The 20,838-nt window shown below is 36.0% G+C and overlaps 1 protein-coding gene across 1 annotated transcript in view; it reads left to right on the top strand.

Moving 5' to 3' along the window:
• The first annotated feature begins 314 nt into the window (after positions 1-314).
• LOC149553781 (2-alkenal reductase (NADP(+)-dependent)-like) overlaps positions 315-20,838 on the top strand; it is a 75,701-nt gene continuing 55,177 nt past the window's right edge. Inside the window, exons 1-2 of the mRNA XM_089789136.1 lie at positions 315-594; positions 12,921-13,163. Of these exons, the coding sequence (XP_089645262.1) occupies positions 12,936-13,163 (228 nt within the window). The 5' untranslated portion in view covers positions 315-594; positions 12,921-12,935. The remainder of the gene's footprint in view (positions 595-12,920; positions 13,164-20,838) is intronic.

Below are 20,838 nucleotides of genomic sequence, written 5' to 3'. Positions count from 1 at the left end.
AAAAAACAACTATATTCAATCTCCATTACTTTCAAGTTTAATAGTTATATGATACTTAAAAATATTCTAATAATAAAAATTGAAAAATCATTTTAATTTAAATAAAATATAATCTTCAACCCATTTTATATCCACAAATCATTGGAAAGGTCTATTCATAAAAAAAACAAAAAAATATCTAGAGAAGTTTCGGCAAATTAATCATGATTATAACGGTTTCACAACATTCAACCGAGGCCACACATTCAGTGGGCCATACGACAAGTCTTGAAATTTCAAACCATCAAAATTCTTCACGCGTTCACACCATGGCTGAGAAATCAAAGCAATTCTTCCGGACATTCAGTCGGCCATACGACAAGTCTTGAAATTTCAAACCATCAAAATTCTTCACGCGTTCACACCATGGCTGAGAAATCAAAGCAATTCTTCCGGCCACCCAATATTAGGCTGTCCATTATTTAAATTGCCCAATTTTCACACCAATTTTGGCTTACAAATCATCGAAGCCTGCAATTGCATACTATCTCATCTCTCTTTCGAAGGGTGTCAATCTTGTCTACAACACTATTAGCTGCTCTTGTTACATTTGAGGTATGTCATAATTTTCATTTACTTTCATATTTGGGATTGAAATGAGTGTAATTTGTACTTTGTCTGATACATTATGGCACTCGCCCTCCATCATTATATTGCATCATAGTTTTAGTACGCCTTCAGACTCATCTTTGAGGATGAGATTTTATGTTTGGCTTAATTACATTAAGATATTCCCAAGCCACATCTGGATTTGGTTCAATTAGCTCAGGATGGCAACGTGAATTGGGAAGCACGATCTGAGTCATTTATACATTTCCTTTAGCAATCTGTATAAAATGGCTCCCTGGTCGAGATGAAGATAATTTATAGTATTTTCATTGACTTGCCAGAAATCGAACCCAGGACCTCTCTGTTCTGGTGCTTGACTGCTCAACAATCAGTCCCTTTGCAGTTAGGATGGTGGATTGTTCTTCCAATAGGTTATGAGTACAAAACTAAAGATTGATGTGCATAAGTGAAGGGGAGAAAAAATGCCCTTGTTCCCATGAACGGGTGGCCTTCTTACTAAGCTGTAACCAAAGAATCATCAAACTCACGTATAATTTAATGCATGTAAATTGTTATTATATAATTGTAATTGAACTAAGCGATTTACTTTCGTCCTTGTTCACATAAGTGGATGGACTTTGGTCAAAGATGTAATTAAAGAATGGTCGAATATATTAATTTGTTGGCTGTAAACTACTATGATATAATTTTCATGGTTTTCAGCTACTAGAAATAGGACTCGTTGTGTAGTTCCTTAATACTTTCGCTTTAAAATTGCTTCTGCTTGAGATTGATATAATGTTTGTTATATTCTGTATAAAACCTAAGACATCCCTATTACGATGTTCTACCACCGAGCTATCGGATCCTTAGTTGCTCAGACTGTGGTTTGCTCTTCCAACAGTTAATGGTACAGACTTAAATTTCAATAAATATGAAGTGAAGCAGAATAGTGTCTTTGTTGCTTTAGCAGGGTGCCTCTGACTATTTGTATCTAACATAATGATCATATTCATGTCTAACTTTGCTTACTGATAAATTTAAGTGATATAATTGCACTGATTTCCACCGACTAAAAGCTGCATTGAAAGCCAAAGTAGCCAACTGCTAGTGAGGTTTAATTACTGTTAACTCTTAACTTAAAATTTGTGTCAAATTTAACCATTTTGTCTTATAATGCATTTGGTAACGATACTTTATTTTTATTTTTTATTTTTGATGGAACATTTGTTATCCACGAAGTTGTTTTAGCTATTCGATACAGGAGCACAAGCCTTAGACTGAACCTCTTTGGCTAAGAGTCAAAGATTGAGGAGTATCCATTTTACCAAATTCACCTCAAACACAGTACCGGCTTCATCCCTTATGATCTCACAGCCTTCCTGAGTATCTATTCCACCAAATTCACTCCAATACTAGCTTCATCCCTTATGACGTCAAAGCCTTGGACTGACCAAAGAGTCAATCTCCGGTGAGCTCTTTAAGAACCTTTCAACTTCACCAGCAGAGCAAAGACCCATTGATTTTGATTTATAGAATGTAAATGGAAATGATTCTGCTCATATATTCATGTGATCAACAGCAGATTGGAGACGTGAGTAAATCAAGCCTTAGAACGTAGTCCTGAATTTTTCGATGATTTAGAATAAGAATGACATGTAAAACGGGTTCTTAGGAATACAAAATATGATTTTTTCAAGCAGGAAACTTTTAGAAACAATGATTATAGTTTTTTTTAATTACAAATGAAATAATGCAATGAGTATGGTCAAGCAATTGCTTCAATGTTCAGACTTACTTTGAATGTTAACTAGCGAGGCTTAGGGATTAGAGGCTAACGTATGTCATAGGATGCCAAAGTTGAAACCTCAATTTTGGAGATTCTTTTTAACAAGGCATATAGACGAGTCACTTTAGGCAGGTGATATAAGGATCACACCTAATTGCAGAAGAGATCATCTCAGTTTTGCGAAGGGTAAAATACCAATTGTATGACCTTTGAATGCTTAGAAAGAAGATCTTCTCTACCTAATTGACAGCTCAAACAGAAACAAAAGTTGTGTTATTATAAGCAGTGATTATAGTTTTTTTAAATTACAAATGAAATAATGCAATAAGTATGGTCAAGCAATCCCTTCAATTTTCAGAACTTTGAATGTTAACTGGTGAGGCTTAGGGATTAGAGGCTAACATATGTCATAGGATGTGAGATTCTTTTAACAGGGCATATAGATGAGTCACTCTAGGTAGGTGATATAAGGATTACACCTAATTGCAGGAGAGATCATCTCAGTTTTGCAAAGGGTAAAATACCAATTGTATGACCTTTGAATGCTTAGCAAGAAGATCTTCTCTACCTAATTGACAGCTCAAACCTTAGAATGTTGTCGTGAATTTCTCGATGATTTAGAATATGAATGACATGTAAAACGGGTTCTTAGGAATACAAAATATGAATTTTTCATGCAGGAAACTTTTAGAAGCAATGATTATAGTTTTTTAAATTACAAATGAAATAATACAATAAGTATGGTCAAGCAATCCCTTCAATGTTCAGACTTACTTGAATGTTAACTGGTGAGGCTCAGGGATTAGAGGCTAACATATGTCATAGGATGCCAAACTTCAAACCTCAATTGGGGAGATTCTTTTTAACAGGGCATATAGATGAGTCACTTTAGGCAGGTGATATAAAGATTACACCTTATTGCAGGAGAGATCATCTCAATTTTGCGAAGGGTAAAATACCAATTTTTTGACCTTTGAATGCCTAGCAAGAAGATCTTCTCTACCTAATTGACAGCTCAAACAGGAACAAAATTGTGTTATTTGACTAGATAAGGCTTTAGTAATATTGCAATTATTATTCATGTCATCATGTTCATGCCTTGACAATCCTCAAAAGTTCATTTGCAGTTGCCCTAGAATTGAGCTTCCAAGATTGATTATCATCCTTAGCATGTGTTTCAGTCCGTACGCATGTACATGCTTCATTCCATGCACATGCATATGCTATGTGTTCTGGACCTGCCATAATAATATACCACAAAACTATTACTGTATTAGAATGACTTATAAATACTGATAAATTCTACGAAAGTGAGGTGTGGAGTCGTGTTCTATTTTAACCTTTAAATTAAGGTGGAGCATTTTCTACAACAATAACCTAGGTTCAAAACCCAATCTAGGTTCAAAAGGTGACATGTCCCAGGAAAATGCATACTGGCGAAGATAGATCATTGATCTTTGAACGGGTGAATCTTTATTTCCAGGGGTTATTTTCTCACAGAAACAGAACTAAAGAATCTATGCAGCTGTGGTCATAAACTTTTCCAGATATACAACACTATGAACAAAACTTCAAAACTCCATCTGTAAATGCCGTCTTTCAGATTTGCAAATGTATAAAAACAAGATTTGCAACAGTAGACTGAATTTTTTACAAAATAAGAAGAAACGAACCCCTATAAACAAGAGGCTACAAATGTCTTCTACTTCGTTGCTATCTTGAAAGTCAAGTCATTATGAATAAATATTTAAAAAAGACAGTTTAACAAATCTGGTATCTCGATGATCTACTACTTCTGATGTGCTCTAGGATAGAAATAATAATTATTTTATTCCTTTCTTGGTATCCCACTTCCATCTCATCAGTTCATAACTGGAGCCCTGTGCAGGCCTTACTATGCATGTGTGGTTTCATATTCAATGCAGGCCATCATTGTATGAATTAATTGGTTCCTAAATTCTACAGAAATTGTTTGGTACTTTAGTGGGATGAGGCACTGTCCTGGCCCAATCATGATATCATGCTCAACATGGAATAATAATTGATCTGCGTCAGTAACATTTTAATTTAAAAATCGTTCTTTCTGAAGCCTCAAGGTCTCTTCTTCCGTTGGAAGACTCACTGCCCTCAGTAAGGCATGACTTATGAGGAAAGTTTTTCTTTTATGCATCGGAAGAAATTATTAGAAGAGTCCTTCCATTTTATTATTTTGGTCATGAATGGCTACATAAGAACTGTTACATCCCGATTTTTGACCTAATTTAAAATATAGCCGTTGAGGTTCACATGAAGTCAGCTGGCAGTTTAATCTTGCGAAATGGAAGCACGTCGAAAGGGTGGAATCATTGTCAGAAAAGAATTAGGCACAGGAGCATCGCCATCACTGGGCAGATGGGTTAAAGACCTAGCGACTTGAAACAAGATACATCTGTGGGACCCGCATGAGCTATTTAAATAAATAATTTGAGAAACATAAATAATTGAGTTAAAATATAAAATGTACCTCAAAGGATTTATTATGATCTTTCACTTTATTATTATAATAGATATATCTATATACGTACATATAGATATAAAAATGAAATGACACCATTATATTATAATAATTTAATAAAGTGATGTCACCCCATTAATATTTACATGTACATATATAAATATAAGATTATAATACCATTCGAATTATAATAATATTTGAATTATAATCTTCCAACTCTATTCTTCCATTTTAATATTCTTGCTTTTAACCGATTAGCACTTGGCATGTTAAATCGTATTAATTCTTGGTATTCGAACTGACATATGTTATATAACCGGCGAAAGCCAAGAAGGCACGCCCTTCCTTTTAATTTAGCCGTGAGAGGAGTCAGACAGGGGCGTATTCCATATGTTTTCCACATTTCCAAATTTCTTCTGCTACGTTTCCAATCTTCTCTCCGTCCTCCATAACACCCAACTTCCAAATATCTCATGTGTCGAAATTCACTGTTATTTCTGCACTTTCCATTCATTGGCAGCACCTTAGAATTCTACCATATGTGATTTGATCATCATTGAACATTAGGTATCTCTGCATTTTGGATACGTCTACAACAATGGAAGGAGAGCTGTTTACCAAGTCGAATTGCAATTACTCCAGGATAGACCCAAATTTATAACTGGTCATGTGTAAAACCATTCCAGTTCATGTTATTTCCATGATATTTGTTTTTACAAGCGATTTCCATAACTATAGCTATGATTTACCATCACTCATACTTTAGAAGAGTTGCTTAGCAATAAGCATATTGATGTGTTATAGCATGGATTCATAACCATTTGCCAATAATTTCAAAAGTCGATTGATAAATATTTATGCAAGTCTCTTTCTTTAAAAGAAGTGCAGATGCAAAATCGTTTAGCAAGATCCAGACACCTGACTTTTATATGTTTCAAGCACCTGTCTTTTCCATGATACCAACCACAAATCAAGACCAACATTTATATTGGGAACTAGTGTTAAGGCAGGTTGTTGAACTATCAATAAACACCATTCGTCTTACAGAACATATTAGGTTATGTGATTAACCCAAAACCAAACATTGCAATGTAACTTCTACCAATTTGCTACGGCATTTCCAATTTATATAGCAGTATGCTACAATACTTATCATGATAATATCTTGTTTGATATCTAGTTGATATTACAGAATTAATTCTCTTTAAAATAGATTAGATCATGGTAAGTGATAACCAAGTAACCATAGTATGGATCCATAAATCATTATGCCATTGGATATTAGAATTAAACAATCAAATCTGAAATCTTTAAATAACATAATCATGTAATCACAGACTGTGATAAGTTGGAAGATATGTTAATTATGAAACAGTTGGGAATCAAACAAAAGAACCAGTTGTTTTGAGAATTTCGAACACCTGGGACTCACTCGGCTGTGTAGCCTAGGAAATGGGTGATAAGGTGAGAGAAAGGAATCTGAAATAACATGAAACATAATCATATAGGACATAACAATGTTTATCATTTTTAGGAATCATTTAATAGCTCATGCATGATCTTGTTAATTGTATCCTCCTGCTGTCAAGTTAAGTGGTATGTTCAAATACCAGGATGCTCAGTAGATGACAGATGTTCCAAGTCCAATTCTGGGTAGAGAGGGCCTTTCTCGTTAGAGATTGTGAGGGGAATAAGTTAGGGTCCGAGGTTGGGTGGTTAAGCCCTTAACAATGTTTCACCTCTCCCCAAGTTGTCAGACGTACAATAGACAAAGATAAGCTATACATTCAATAGTTTGTCGGAAACAGGTATTATCACTTTTATGATGTATATGCAAGAAGATAAGATTAATTGAGTTATATTATCATTGCAGTTATTTTACACCTAGATGTGAGAGATAGATTTATTGATTGTTTTTCATTTATATGAATATCGAATATGAGCATAGCTTCAAATCTTGAGTTATTGCCACAGTTAAGCAATCGGAAGGAAATGAATGATATAGTGACATCTAGAGCCCCAAATGATACAGTGATATCTCAAACCCTAATTGATTCAGTGGAATCTGAAGCCCTAATTGATTTAGTAGTATCTGAAGCCCTAATTGATACTGTGGTATGTGATGCCCTAATTTTATTTAGTGGTATTTAAGGATAATCGTCATTTGATTTTGATATAGTGGTATTGGATGGTAGTTGTTATTTGATATTTTTATAGTGGTATTTGTGGACTAGCCTGGGTGGTTGCAGAAGCATCCCTACAATGATTTCTGATTTTGAATTCCATGGTATGTGGATTTTAATTTCTATAGTAATTTATTGATGGTGTTTTAAGTTCTTAGTTAAGAAATTTTGATTAACTGATTTTAACTGTCAATCTCTTTCATATGAACGAAATTGATTTAACCGTCTTCCTATGAAAATGAAGTAATATCTATATTTCTTCCAGTATGTTAGTTGTTAATTAAGACCCGGGAAAACTGGTTGTTACAAGAACAATATCTACATAACTATAGACCCATTGAGAAGTATAGTATTTTCCCAAAGAGATCACTGCAGATCTTGGCGAGAAGTTAATATCCTTAAAGTGGATTATATGTGGGGAAAAATATGCATTCCGTACCTGCCAAAGTACTATACAGTAGTGGGCTAGAATAGTGATGGAAACTTGTGTCTTCAGCAATAAAATACCAAGATGGTTGACCTACAGCAATCTCCTTTTTAATTGGAAAAATCATTTTTATATTACTTGGTTTAAATAGTATAAAACAGCAAGCTTGGTTTGTGGGACAAGAGCTGAACGATGCATTAGTCACATAGTATTATGACAAGGAGAATGTTGAATCTCAATCCAAAAACCTTGTCTCTTAAAACAACAGCATCATTCCATTAATTAGAAGGGAAATGCATGTCTCAAAATATGACAGCATTAGAGTGAACTTTTAACGATTTAAAACTTTGAGAAGCATAGTCCTTTTTCTGCCTACGTCGCACTGATAAAGCTTAATTGTTGATAACTTGATGGAAAAAGAAAATGACTGGTCACTACGAGATGAGCTTATGGCAATCAGCTTCTTCAACTGAGACTTTAAGATGACGTGTTAAACAATTCTTGTCTGATGAAACTCTTTTCCATATACTGTATCCGTTGATGTGCCTGAATAACTGAAAGGAGGACTGTGTTTTATAAAGGAGAATAATGAATTCATATTTTTTATCTTAGCTGTGTTTTTCCTGTTCCTCTAGAATATTAATCTTAAATGAGCTGTCCTGGCCTACGTTGAGGTGCTACCCAAGAGGATATACCACTCTCTCATGCTTATCAATAAAGATTTCAAGAAAATGATTCATATTATGAGTTAATATCTACATGAAGGGATCAAATTGGTATTAACATATCTGCTGCAGTTTCTGGGAAATGGAGTGACATTCTCACATTAGGTGTGGCCTTGTGGGGGACCTGAGGAATCTGAGTTTGAGAACTATTAGGTTGGTATTGTGAAAGCCTTGAAACAGTAATAATATTAAACTTGCAAATGACTGGGATTTTAAGATCCAGTCTAAGAGATGCATTGATTTTCTTAAGTTATCATTTTTTTGGAAATAGGATGATCTGGGAAAGGTTGTGATGGATGTTTCCTGAAACTATTTAGCAAAGTAAGTATGTTGGTTGGTCTGTTACTATACAGAAGGGACAAGTAAAAGAAAAACTCTTCAGGCAAAAATGAGATGGGTTTATCTGTTGTATATAGAAAGAAAGAAGATCCAGGTGACCTCTTATCCTCGAACTAGAGGTTTGAATATCCAAAGCTTGAAGATGGAGTGAATTGTGAATGTTACTTGCAGAAGAGGGTCAGCAGATAAAAAGCAATCTGAATTCTGCATTGAAATTGTAATGTTTAGCTTAAAAGATTGAATGAGATCTATATATTGAGATTTAGGATACAGTACCTTAAATCCCTCACACTGTCCATATAGTAAGAAGTGCACTTTTAGAAACATGTGTGGGTTAAAAGTTCAAATCTTGCAGGGTGTAGGCTGTGTACACCTTATATTAAATGCATAATTAGGTGCGACCATACTAGAAGTATGGGGAGTCCCATATACTGCAAGCAAAGTTACTGGATCCCTGCATATAGGCCAGGATCCTGAATCTGGTACTGATTCCTCCTGGATTCCACTTGGATTTCGGCAGGATTCCAACCAGGCATCCGGACTCCCTAAGGGTATTTCAAACCCACAAAGAATCTTGAATCTGTTAATGTTTGGTAGCTTCAGTTGGTTAAACCTATGAGACTAGTACATACATACATACATACATACATACATATATATATAAAAGTGTGATATATATATGTATATATATTTAATATATGAGATATTCTATATATTTGTTAATTTATAATTATAATGGATAGACATGTCTCATGAGGAAACATGTCTCTCCATGTGTCATTTGTAATATGTAAGAGGAGATTGATGCATTTGAAACACACATACCGAAGAGGCAGTGCTACTACAATCTGCAGCAATCCTCCTAAACAAAACAACATGGTATCAGAACAAAAGCCTAGGAGGAAGATTGAAAGTGGGAGGAGGCACTAGCTTGGTGGATTACAAAGACGATTTAGGACAGACATCATTTCATTACGTTCATCTCGATACCCTGTGAATATGATTACGTGGACGTTGTCTCTGTCCATCCAACGGCTGAGTTGGTCTTGTCCACACCATATCTCGTGCAGAGTTTGTTTGAACCTTTTGAATAAGAAGCCTTAAAAGATAGTTGACATTCAAATTTGTAGGCAATCAATAACAAGACTTATTTAGATATTTTGGGAAAATATGCATGGATTACATGTGAAAAGGTGTATTTGGTACATAAACATTTATTGTTTGACCAACATTTACAATCTAGGTCATATTCGTCTCTAGGTTTGTGGAATTGATTCTCCCGCCATATTCGATGTTGAGGATCTTGTTTTGCCAACATTTAATCATAAGCGATTGAAAGAATGCACCAAACACATCAAAATAATTTTTTTTGGTTAAGCTCGTTCATTCCTGTATCCTTACTTGGTTGAGCGACTATTGAGGCAAACAAGGTAACGATATTTGTGGTGAAACAAAAAATAGGGAAAACTCTGATTATGTAACAATCTTTCACAACAACAACATAACGATATTTATGGTCTCCCCATTCATGAGTACCAACAAAAAGATACACTACCACTTGGTAGGCCCTTTAACTTGACCCAGAGTTACTGGGAGCGATAAGAACAAAACATATTTCATAGAGATCCTCGACATTTCCTCAATTACATGTGCAGTAGATGATTCCATATGCTCCTTGGTATTGTTTGTGGGGCCCAAGCCTAGTCATGATCGATTCATTTATTTTTAAATTTTTAAAAAGGGAATAGTGCTATGTAACTGGTGGGCCCAAAGCTAAAGATTTAAAACAAAGACAAGCAAGGGTCCAAATATTTTGCATTCATAATAAGTAATAAAAGCATTTGAGGTGAAGTGATATTGTACCCCACCACATGACTTAATTATATCAAGGTAACATATATTCAAAGTTTTCTTATATTATATAATTGAGTAATATTTTTATTGAATAAAATAAAATTAGTAATGAATAAAGAAATCATGTGAAGGAGATTATCTTTTGACTACATAAGATAAATTCACTTTTGAGTAAATTTTTCATGTACTCTATAGTAGATCTCTTTTCTTATTTTATTACTATAAGAACTACTTGCCTTGATCTTTTCCTTCAAGAATGTTCGTGCAGGAAAAAAGAGGGAGTGACATTTCATTAGAGACGACCTTGAAAGAGAGGGAGCAGATAGAGGATATGATCCACTTAACCTTTGGTGATCTTGGAGCTATTGATTAAGAGGAAGTAGACCATGTTGAAGATGGATTCTCTAGTAATCAGTAAAGTGTAGCAATCAAGAGGATTCTGATTCCTAAATATCCATCTAAACTATATGGGCCTACTTGTGTATATCATGAGGAAGTGACGATTTCCAAATGATCATCACTTGTATTTGCTGAAGTTATTGAAAGGTGACGATCTTTCAATAACTTAATCTGTTATGATGGATATCTTACGATGTCTATGCAAGTCATGATAGATTTTACCTTGCATGTGGATGTTCATATGGTAAGCATTATGAGAATGCATGTACACATACCTTATGAACATTTTGAGTACATGGTGAATGTTATGCAAATCGATGTTCAGGAGGCCATTACATGGAGTACTTGGTGAATATCAAATGAGTTGACATTCTTGAGGCCATTACTCATAGTACTTGGCGAATATCTTGCTACTCGACATTCAGGAGGCCATTGCTCAAAGAGTACGTGGTGAATGTCAAATGAGTTGACATTCAAGAGGCCATTACTCCCAATATCTATATATTACATTGAGGTAATATATGGTTGTATGTTTATCCTCCCTAGCTAAGAGGGAGTGTTAATGTTTGGTAGCTTTAGTTGGTTAAACCTATGAGACTAGTATAAATATACATACACATAAATATTACATATATAAGTGTGATATATATATATTTGTTAATTTATGATTATAATGGATAGACATGTCTCATGGGGAGACATGTCTCTCCATGTGTCATTTGTAATATATAAGAGGAGATTGATGCATTTGAAACACACATACCGAAGAGGCAGTACTACTACAATCTGCAGTAATCCTCCTAAACAAAACAACAATCTGGGCAGAATCCAAAGGAATCTATGGGCGTCCAAGTTTGTGGGTGCCCAAAAAGGGCCCCACATGCCATTTTTCTATTTTTAAAATTCTAAATAGCATCTAAAACCTTAATTTCAACCGTAAAGCATGCATTTGGTCATTTGATGATCATTCATTCATCTTTCAACCATCTTTCACTATATTTGCTTTGTTCTACAGCTGTAGCTTTTTTTTTGAAAGTGAACCTTGATTCCTATGCAGATAATGAAGGCGACTTTGGATATTAAATATGAAATTCGGCTTCTAATTTAAATTTTCAATGTGTAACAGCATTTATAGTTGTAATGACTTTTGCAAAGAAGAAAAGATATATGAGGTATTTTATTTATAGTTGTATTGGCAATTATGGATTTGTGGGGATCACGCTTCTAACTTCTTATAAATACTTATAAGTTTGAAGTTATAAACCAATTATGAATGAACATTGAACATGTTACACACATACATGCATACAGACAGACATATATGCATATGTGTGTGTGTGTGTCTGTATGTATGTATGAACCAGAATTGCCCAATTTTTTTTGCCAAATCCAGGAACCTGATTCCAAATCTGAATCTGAATCAGAACTAGGATCGGCATCTTAGACTGCAAGTCATGTCTACACTCAGAAACAGATTGCTGAGTATCGTACACTCAAAACACAATCAACAAATTAATTTTAAAATCATGATGAATCCTATCCTCTGAGCAGAGAGTCAATCTTACACAAAAGCCGAGAAAAATACCAAACTTCTAGAGAGAAGACTCCCTTTGTCAGAGAGTTTAATTACCTGAAATGCTAGGATGGTAGACTAAATAAATAAGCATACAAATGCACACACACAGAGAGAATGTTAATTTAGCAAGCATGGTTATGATATGATGATGAAAGAGTGGTGTCGTACTGTTTGAATTTAAATTTTCATGACTTAAATGCTGATTGAGAGTACTACGTCTCTCTTGAAATTTCTATATGACTTTCATTTATAACCATGAGGACACAGTTGACAGCCTGAGCGGTTAGAGTAGATCTTCATTGAGTCATAACATATTATTTCTCATGTGGACAATTGCTTTGCATAACATAGCATCTCCAAAATAATACCATACTCTTGTATTTTTGTGTTTATATATTTCTTATAAGGATATTGGAGCATGATTTTTAAACTCACATAATGGTTTATTTAAAAGACTCAAGGACATCTGTTTATATTGTTGATGCCATCAGAGGCATAAGAGTTTTACTTCTAACATTTTTATTGATCTTGATCACTTTATTGCAGGGCATCTATACTAAAATGGCAGGTGTTGAAATGAGTAATAAGCAAGTGATCTTGAAGGATTATGTAACTGGAATGCCAAAGGAGTCTGATATGTTGATAAAATGTACCAAGCTTCCATTGCAGTTGAAAGATGGATCACAAGACATTCTTGTAAAGAATTTGTATTTGTCATGTGATCCATACATGCGAGGCCGCATGAAAAATATTGCTTCTTACTTCACAGCTCCTTTTACTCCTGGATTGGTAAGATTTGTTGTGTTTTATTTCACACCATTATCTTTATAAAGCCAAGTAACATAAACATGAAAACTGTAGTAGCATGTTTTCTTCTGTTTTATGTTGTTGGATTCTACTAGAGACAACCATATCACAACATCTGCACTGAAATTCATTTGCTTCCTTTGTATTTGAGCCAACTTCATGCACTGTTAGCCCTATTTTCAATATCCCTAGATAAACTCAAACAAGCCTTGATAGGCACTTAATAATCCCAGCATCTACACCAATTAGTCTTTGAATGTATGAACTGGACGGATGTTTATGCATTAGTGCATCTTTTAGGAAGCAGTGGAAAGTATCAAAAGATTCTACAGCCTGAGAAACATCCCATATAAATACAATTGCTCATTCATATATCTTAGCGTTACATGGGAGTGAATAAATATATTAGTTAAGTAGATGAATAACTAAAAATTATGTTGTAATTTCTACATGTGCCAAAAGTGATTAACCCATTAATCTTTCAAATGAAGATAATATGCTTGTTTCTACATGTTATAGGGTCAACATATATCCAACTTGACTCAATATTGTTGGTAATGAAAGTTGACCTTTAAAAAACTTCGGAAATTTGTAATGTTGTGGAGTTACTTCTAAGCCCCTTTTTCTAAAATAAGGGCAATAAAAAAATAGACCTTGAATAAAAAAATTGGCAAACTATCAAACAAATGATGTATCAAAGAATTACCAAATCCACCAAGTGATTCAAATTTACCATCAAATTCAAATAGGGTTTCAATTCATAAAGCTAAAGATACTTGATTCAAGTAGGATTCAAAGATTGTAATAAAGTACAAAACATTAAGCATAATATCTTGCTGAGGTAGCCCATTACAGAAAGCATAGCCTGTGGTTCTGATGCAAGAGTATCTTGGGGTAGTTGGCACTCTTGTATGCTGGAGTGGTTTTGACCTTTGAGTTGGTGGACTCAGTTGAAAGGAGGTGATGTTCGGTCACTATTGGGGTAGTTCCTGGGTGTAGTTTTGCCCGAGGAACTCAGTGACTGAAGGAGCCTAGTGATGCATGTGGTGCTCGATTGTTATTCTACTCGATGGAACTTGTACTCGGTGATGCTTGTGGGAGCTCGGTGGACCTTCTTGCTAGGTATGCTGGATAATACTTGGCTTGCTCGATGGACGCTGTTGATGCTTGGTAGTTTGGCTCACTGACGGGATGCTCTTGGGAGATTCGATCAGCTGACTTGGTGCATTTAATATGTGTAGTATGTGATCGTGACGTAGATTGATCGTGGGATGTGTGAGGACCTATTTAGGGTCTTGTTTCTTTCTCCTATGTGCATTTAATGAATTTTGTAAGCCAACTAAGGCATATTATGTTTGTTTGGGTTCTAGATATTTCTATTTGCAACAAGCTGACTTGTGGCAATGCAAGTATATGAGGGTTTGGGTAGAGTTGTAGGAAGGTAGTTGAGTAACAAAGATTCAAGAAGGAATCTTGAGTTTCTAATTGAGAGAAGAGCTAGTAGCTAAGTGTGGGCTTAGGAAACAAGGAGATTACTTAGTGGCTTGCGAGCACAAGTTTAGATCTTGCTTGAAGTTTTTACTAGATTGTGTATTGTTAGTGTTACAGATTCGAGCTAGCTAGGGTTGGGGTATTTGGATCTTGCGAGATATTGCAAAACTATTACTGTAATTGCTTTGTATTTGGCCATAACCAGGAAGGCTTTACAAGTCAGCATATTGCATGGAATCAGTTATTTGATGAATAAAGAGTTGGGTTCTCTACCAGATCTTGTATCTTGTGTTGTGTTTTTTGCTGTGTGGTTGTTTGTTGGGGCTTTGGTCACTTGAAATGGAGGTTCACTCGGCCTTGCACTACGTTAGGTGGTATCAGAGTGAAGGTTTGATTTGGTTGGTGATTGTTAGAACGTGAGTAGTAGAGATTTAGCGTGATTCTTATTGCAGATCTGTGTTCCTGGATATGTGAAACCCACCCTTGTTGTTCGTGCGAGGTGGCAAGTTGCAATTTGACTTGCAAACAACTTGGGTTTGTCACAAGATTCTCGGGGAGGATTTTTTGTAGAGGGTTTCCGAAGATCTTGGAAGACTCCTCCAAGAAGATTGGACCTTAGGGAAATTGCAAATATCTCTGATGTTGTAGAGACTAAAATTTTAGAGAAGGTTAGATTAGATTTCAAATCTGAGATGGAATTAATGAAGAATGATATGGTCGCTGAGATCATGAGAGCTATAGCTGGTGTACTGAGGAAAGTGGGTATAGAGGATGGTTATGAGGAAGCTGCTAGAGACTTTGAGGTTGCTGGATCTAGTAGAGACTATAGGACCGATCAGACGAAGAGATTTGTGGAAGATAGAACTAGTCGGTTGGATAGATCTGGAGCTTAGTTGAAACTAAAGCATAAGATGGATGTTTCTAATTTCTCAGGTACTTTGAATCTTGAGGGCCTGATTGATTGGATCGGTGAAATGGAAGACTACTTTGAGCTAGAGGATATTGGTGATTCTCTCAAAGTGAGATTGGCACAGACTAAACTGAATGGACATGCTACTTTCAGGTAGAGAGAATTGTAGAGAGATAGAGAAGAAGGTGAAATGAAGATCACTAGGTGGAGATTGATGGTAACAAAATTGAAGGTTAAGTTCATTCCTGGTGATTATGAACTTGAGTTGTTTAAGAGGTTCCAGAATCTGAAATAAAAGAATATGATTGTGAAGGATTATACCGAGGATTATTACAAGCCAACAATTCGGTCTGGACATAGAGAACTTTCGAAGGAAAAGATGGCTAGATATATTAATGGTTTGAGATTTAATATTTAGGATAAGATTGACATGTTGAAGATTGATTCAGTTGAGGATGCTTATCAATATGCTCTGAAGGTAGAAGATAAGTTGAATAGAAGACATCAACGTAACTCTCGAGGGAAGGGGAAACAAGATCAGTTAATGAAGGATAAGTCAGTTGCTGAGGATGAACTGAAACCTATTGAGCAACAGAGAAGAAAAGATAGAGGTGGATTTAAAGGTACTTGCTTCAGATGTGGTGAAGGACATAGATATTTTGAATGTCCCAATGCTGATAGGAAGGCTGGTTATAAAGGAGCTGCTGTGGTGAATGAAAGTAAGGATTCGGTGAATGAGCTTGAGGTGGAAGATAAGTTGTTGGCTCAGTAAGTATTGTTTGGTAAAAACGTGTTTTAACACTATTAGATGAGGAATTTGTTCAAGACTTGATGCATGTCTGGAGGTAAATGTTGGAATGTGATTGTGGATAGTAGTAGTACCGATAACCTAGTTGCTGAGGAGATGGTTCAGAAACTTGGTTTGAAGAGGGTGAGACATCTTTGTCCTTATAGATTCAATTGGTTGCAAGATGAACATACTTTGGAAGTGAGGGAGCAATGTCTTGTTGATTTTCAGATTAGCCAGTATATGGAATAGGTATTGTGTGATATTGTGGATAGGAGTACTTGTCACATATTACTTGGTAGACCTTGGCAGTATAATTGTAGGGTAATGCATGACTGCATCAAGAATGTATTTACTATTGAGAAGGGTGGTGGGAAGTTTTCTCCGATTCCTTTACAAAATATAGAACTCGGTAGGAGGAACCTATGTTTTGGTAGGTGAGTTGAGTTGAAAGATTCTCTAGGGGTTAGAGATCACTGCGGGAAACATACATATGGTACATCGAGGAAAGGATTTGCAAAAGTGGAACATAGGAAAGAGTGTACAAGTTGATAACTTGGAAGATATGTATGTAAAGAACCAGTTAGGGATTTATGTGTTGAATCCTAGAAGATGTTCTTCTAGCCACTAAGGACATCTTTGCGCACTTGGGGTGTTTGATTCAAGAGCATCCTGAGGTAGTTGGTAATCCTATATGTTGGAGTGGTTTTGACCTTGGATTTGGTGGACTCGGTTGAAAGGAGGTGATGCTTGGTCACTATTGAGGTAGTTCTTGGGTATAGTTTTGCGCAAGGAACTCGATGACTGAAGGAGCTCGGTGATTCTTGTGGTGTTCGGTTGATATTCTGCTCAATGTAACTTGTACTCAGTGATGCTTGTGGGAGCTTGGTGGACGTGCTTGCTAGGTATGCTCGATGATATTTGGCTTGCTCGGTGGTTTGGCTCACTGATTGGATGTTCTTAGGAGATTTGATCAGTCGACTTGGTGCATTTAGTATGTGTAGCATGTGATCATGACGTGGATTGATCGTGGGATGTGTGAGAACCTATTTGGGCTCTTGGTTCTTTCTACTATGTGCATTTAATAAATTTTGTAAGCCGACTAAGGCATATTATATTTATTTGGGTTCTAGATAATTCTATTGTAACATGTCAACTTGTGGCCATGCAAGTATATAAGGAGGGTTTGGGTAGAGTTGTAGGAAGGCAATTGCGTAGTAGAGATCTAGGAAGGAATTTGGAGTTGCGAACTGAGGGCAGAGCTAGTAACTGAGTATGGGCTTAGGAACAAGGAGATTATTTGGTGGCTTGCTAGCACAAGTTTAGGTCTTGCTTGAAGTTTCTACCAAATTGTTATGTTGTTATAGATCTGGGCTAGCTAGGGTTGGGGTATTTAGATCTTGCGAGATATTGCATAACTATTACTGTAATTTCTTTGTATTTGGCTATAACTAAGAAGGCATTGCAACTTGGCACATTGCATGTAATCAGTTATTTGATGAATAAAGAGTTAAGTGCTTGTAATGTACCCTTTTTCTGGGACATTGTAAATCTGTGTTGCTGGCTCACTTCGGCTAGGTTTCGGGGGCGAAAAAGTTCTTTACGGGGTTTAGTTCGAGATTTGGCCTAGACATTTCTAGCTTCAGACCCATCAAAGTAGTTTTGGTAGGTTGTCCGGATGTTTACTATTTTTAGTAAGTAAACAGAACTCAAAATTCTTGGTATCTCAGTGTTGGTTTGGAAGCATCTCGTCGAGAGCTTTCCAACGAGCTATTGCATATGCTTATCCGAGTTCATTTGGTCGGTTATTTTGATGCCTGATGATTATATGGTTTACTGACCAAGTGACTTTTAAAGTTCATTTAACTTGTCACTTTATTTAAAAAGGTACTATGTTCACTTAAGTGACTAAAGGACAAAAAAGGTGCTTTATCCCACATTGCCTAAAAGGGCGTGCATCACATTAGAAAAAGTGATAAAGGTACAACAAGCTCCACATGGGAAGGTATGAAGATTATAATATTTAAACAAATATTAATCTAGGAGCTGGAAATAGTGACTGTTATCTCTTTGAGGATGCAAACCCTTGAAGAAGCTTTTGGAAGTTGGACACAAACCTAGCCTTCTTACAGGTTTTATCTACATTTGCTAATCTGACTGTTATTGTTGTTTATAAGATTAGATTTTCTTTTGATTGTTGTGAGTTATTGTATTGTTGTTGTATAATACAGTAACATATTTGGTGGCCATTTGTATTAATTGCTGGTTTATTTATGTACTTCTGAATATTGGAGGAATCAAACAATCTTTTCTGAGTTTTCTTGTATGCATATCTACTGGTTACAATTTGATTTAAGTTCTGTAATTTATATCAAATATTGGTTTTCTGTTCAGTTTTAAATCTAGATGTTTATATCAAGGGTTTTTAGTAAAAAAACTTAGAAAGGGATATTACAATGGTATCAGAGCCATGCATCTTGCCAGCCTGTGAAATTATATCAGCAATTAAATTGCAGAAGGAATTGACACAAGAATTTATGAACTGAATATATTGAAAGTTTTGGTTGCTTTAATGTGGCTAGTATTTCCAAAAGATGACAAACCTTTTGGGAACAAGTGAAGCTAGACAAAAAATCTAGTGTTCACATGATTGGTTCAGCTACTATGGCTGCATGAAATCGAAATACCTAGAAATTTGAGTGACTCGGCTAGCAACAGACTCAGTACCAAGTTCGATTTGATGATATAATAGATTTTTGGGTCTTAGTAGGGTTAGACTTTTGACAGTATTGTTAGCCGACACTTGTACATGAGAAAGGGAATGACAGTAGTATAGGTTCCACTGCAGTCGAGAAGGTTATAGTTGTATCCGCAATGAAGTAGGGCCCTTGGTTGCCAGTCGCTGTAAGTCCACAAGGAGTCATGGGTTGTATCCAGCGTAAAGAACGACCTCCCCAATATCCAACAAGACATTAGCAGTAGAGGGAAGTCTGGAAAGGTCTTGGAGAATGTGTTTTAATACTGTTGAGATCAGGAACTCACAGAACACCGACGACAATCATTTTGGGTTGGAGATGAAGACAAGTTGCTGCCGTTCAAGTAGACTCGGGTATCTCTGCTAGTAGGTGATATGCAAGGATCACAGTGGTATTAGCTTGGCATACAAATAAGGGTGAGGAAACTATTCAGAAAATGGGTGTAGCACTTTAGATGCCATGAAATAGTGAAACGACAGTTGAGATAATAAACTCATCAAGGAAAAATATGATTCTGTAAGTCTATCCTTCTTTCCAGACTGTGGCATTTGGCAACAAGTTGTTCTCTTAAACAACGACAATACGTTATGAGAGTTAGACATCCGCGGCAGGAGAACAGTCTCATACAGGTAGCATGCACTCCAAAATCACTGCTACTAGTTGGGTGCATTAGTAACATTGAGGAAGGTAACAACGTGGATGGTCACAGTTAGTTCACGGGCATCACAGTCGTCCACAGGGTATGGTTCTACATATGGTTGACAGATGAAGTAGGCACCCACGACATCAGTTCTGGGCCACCGTAGTGAAAGGAGTCTTATTTCTAGTGCAGGCCAGTATTCTCCAGTATCACGTAAGGGAAGAGCAAATTAGAATGAGAGCCGGCTGACTGTGTAAGCCGTTTGGAGGAGTGCAGTAACACTATTCTTCGACAAGTCGAATTCTTAAAGGAACACCAGTCAATACGGGTTTGTAATTACTCCTTCCCTACACATTTTTGAAGTTGCAGAATCTTTGTGATTCAAGGGGAGATTTGCTTGGTCGAATTCACAACCTGAAAAAGGATTTGCAAGAATGACGTGGTAAACTTGACACTCAAGTGAAGACTTACAGAGAGGAGCTTGGGGACTTGAAGAATACTCTAAACCTGGAAGTAGAGTAGCTGAAATCTGAGTTCAAGGATCTGCGAAAAAGTTGGATGATGCTACAAACATGGGCTCAATGATTCATGGATTAGACAAAAAGTTGGAAGAATCTGTCCCTGATTTGATGAAGGAAACAAACATGAACAAGGTGGAAGAGCCTAGTCCGTGACCACACATTTAATTGTTTTATGTATTCGCCAAAGATATTAATAGGGGATTTCAAGTGATTATTTCACACTATAAGTTTGCTATTATATGTTGAGACATTTTCTTGGAAATGTACGATGTCTTGGGTTGATATAATCACATTATTCAATGGGGCAATTATTGTATGAATACAATATTAAACATTCGAATAGGGGTGGTTGTGTGACAATTGTTTGTCAAAATTTCTGCCTCATAATATCTATATTCTGATTATTTCAAGTAGAGAACATTACAGTACAGAAACCTTGGTCACATAAGTAGACGGCTTTCAACTTGTAGCAAACAGTGATCTTCATTTCTCTCTCACCGTATCACTTGTAAAGGAAGGTTCATGGTCTCCATTGTATACGCAGTAAACAGG

This window comes from Cupressus sempervirens, chromosome 6 (assembly GCF_028749045.1).
Source record: "Cupressus sempervirens isolate cs-2001-9-10 chromosome 6, ASM2874904v1, whole genome shotgun sequence".
Taxonomy (NCBI): Eukaryota; Viridiplantae; Streptophyta; class Pinopsida; order Cupressales; family Cupressaceae; genus Cupressus; species Cupressus sempervirens.
Note: the sequence above shows the minus strand (reverse complement) of the source record. Positions and strands in the feature narration are given on the sequence as shown.